Source organism: Seriola lalandi, unplaced genomic scaffold (assembly GCF_002814215.2).
Source record: "Seriola lalandi dorsalis isolate HSWRI2012SDOR001 ecotype SW California unplaced genomic scaffold, Sedor1 jcf7180001960593, whole genome shotgun sequence".
NCBI lineage: Eukaryota > Metazoa > Chordata > Actinopteri > Carangiformes > Carangidae > Seriola > Seriola lalandi.
Window position 1 is genome coordinate 1 of NW_019431262.1, and position 948 is coordinate 948.

The window sequence follows — 948 nt, forward strand, 5'->3', positions numbered from 1 at the left end:
GTCACATTCTGCCATGTAAACTTTCATTCGAACAGTTATCAGTTTAATCATTCTGAATAGTTGTTCCCAGTAACGACTGGTACTGTAGCTCAGTGAGACCAGGGTCCTATTGTAAGTATTCTGTGTGTGACCCACCAGCTTCTCCAGACCCACCACATCGATCCTGCATGTTTCTCTCTCTCTCTCTCTCTCTCTCTCTCTCTCTCTCTCTCTCTCTCTCTAATGTGCAGTATGAACAGTGGAAATCACTTTCCTATTCAAGTGAATGGTTCCTACACTTCAACCTCAGGATCTTAGTTTTAGTAGTGACATTGTACGTAAACATTTGTTTAGAGGCCAAGTTGGAAACTTGCAGAGAAGGGGAGTGACATTCTCTCACTATGAATTCTCTGACTGAGGCATTAACATGATGTTTTTCCTCTGTCATCAGTAGAATGTAAACACAGGCACTGGTAATGAAGTCTCCTCACCTGGGTTATCTGTCCCGGCAGTCCATCCTGTAGTCCAGCCGAGGGAGAGCACGGTGTGAGTGGGAAGAGTTCTGATGGCAGATAGAAAAGCCTGAGGCTCCAGAGGTGTGGCCTGTCCACCAGGACCAGACAGAATATCTGCGTTGACCCACACAGGACGGCTTGTCTCACCCATCACCGCCTCCAGCAGGGCCACCGACGGAGACACTGCCTCCAGGCTGCATGGTGAGTAAACCAGTGTCATCATCACACACACTCACATATCAATAGAGGGAATTGAATTGTGTCTCACCTCTTAAAGTCTAGTTTGATTCCCTTGTCATGTGCCTTCACTGCTTCCAGCCACTCCTTCAGTGTGATGTCACTGTCTGTGTCAGGGGGATGTGCCATGACTGGCTCTTTGGGGTCACGACCTCTTATGATTATGTCAGCCTCCAACATATGCATGGGACCTAAAAGGGTCAGTGAAGAACTCAAC

The 948-nt window shown here is 47.6% G+C and overlaps 1 protein-coding gene across 1 annotated transcript; it reads right to left on the reverse strand.

The window, feature by feature from the left end:
* Positions 1 to 393: 393 nt before the first annotated feature.
* On the reverse strand, positions 394 to 942 carry LOC111667186 (protein FAM151B-like). The gene is made up of 2 exons (XM_023422850.2): positions 763 to 942; positions 394 to 688 (listed from the first exon to the last, which is right to left on the reverse strand). Exons 1-2 carry the CDS (start codon positions 915 to 917, stop codon positions 427 to 429), a joined length of 417 nt encoding a protein of 138 aa, XP_023278618.2. The 5' UTR covers positions 918 to 942; the 3' UTR covers positions 394 to 426.
* Between the last annotated feature and the right edge of the window lie 6 nt (positions 943 to 948).

Bases quoted from the DNA above. Each gene is read 5' to 3' on its own strand.
- LOC111667186 (XM_023422850.2), bottom strand. From the start codon at position 917: ATGCATATGTTGGAGGCTGACATAATCATAAGAGGTCGTGACCCCAAA. The intron at 689-762 runs GTGAGACACAAT...CTCACCATGCAG, and splicing joins ATCAAACTAGACTTTAAGAG to CCTGGAGGCAGTGTCTCCGT.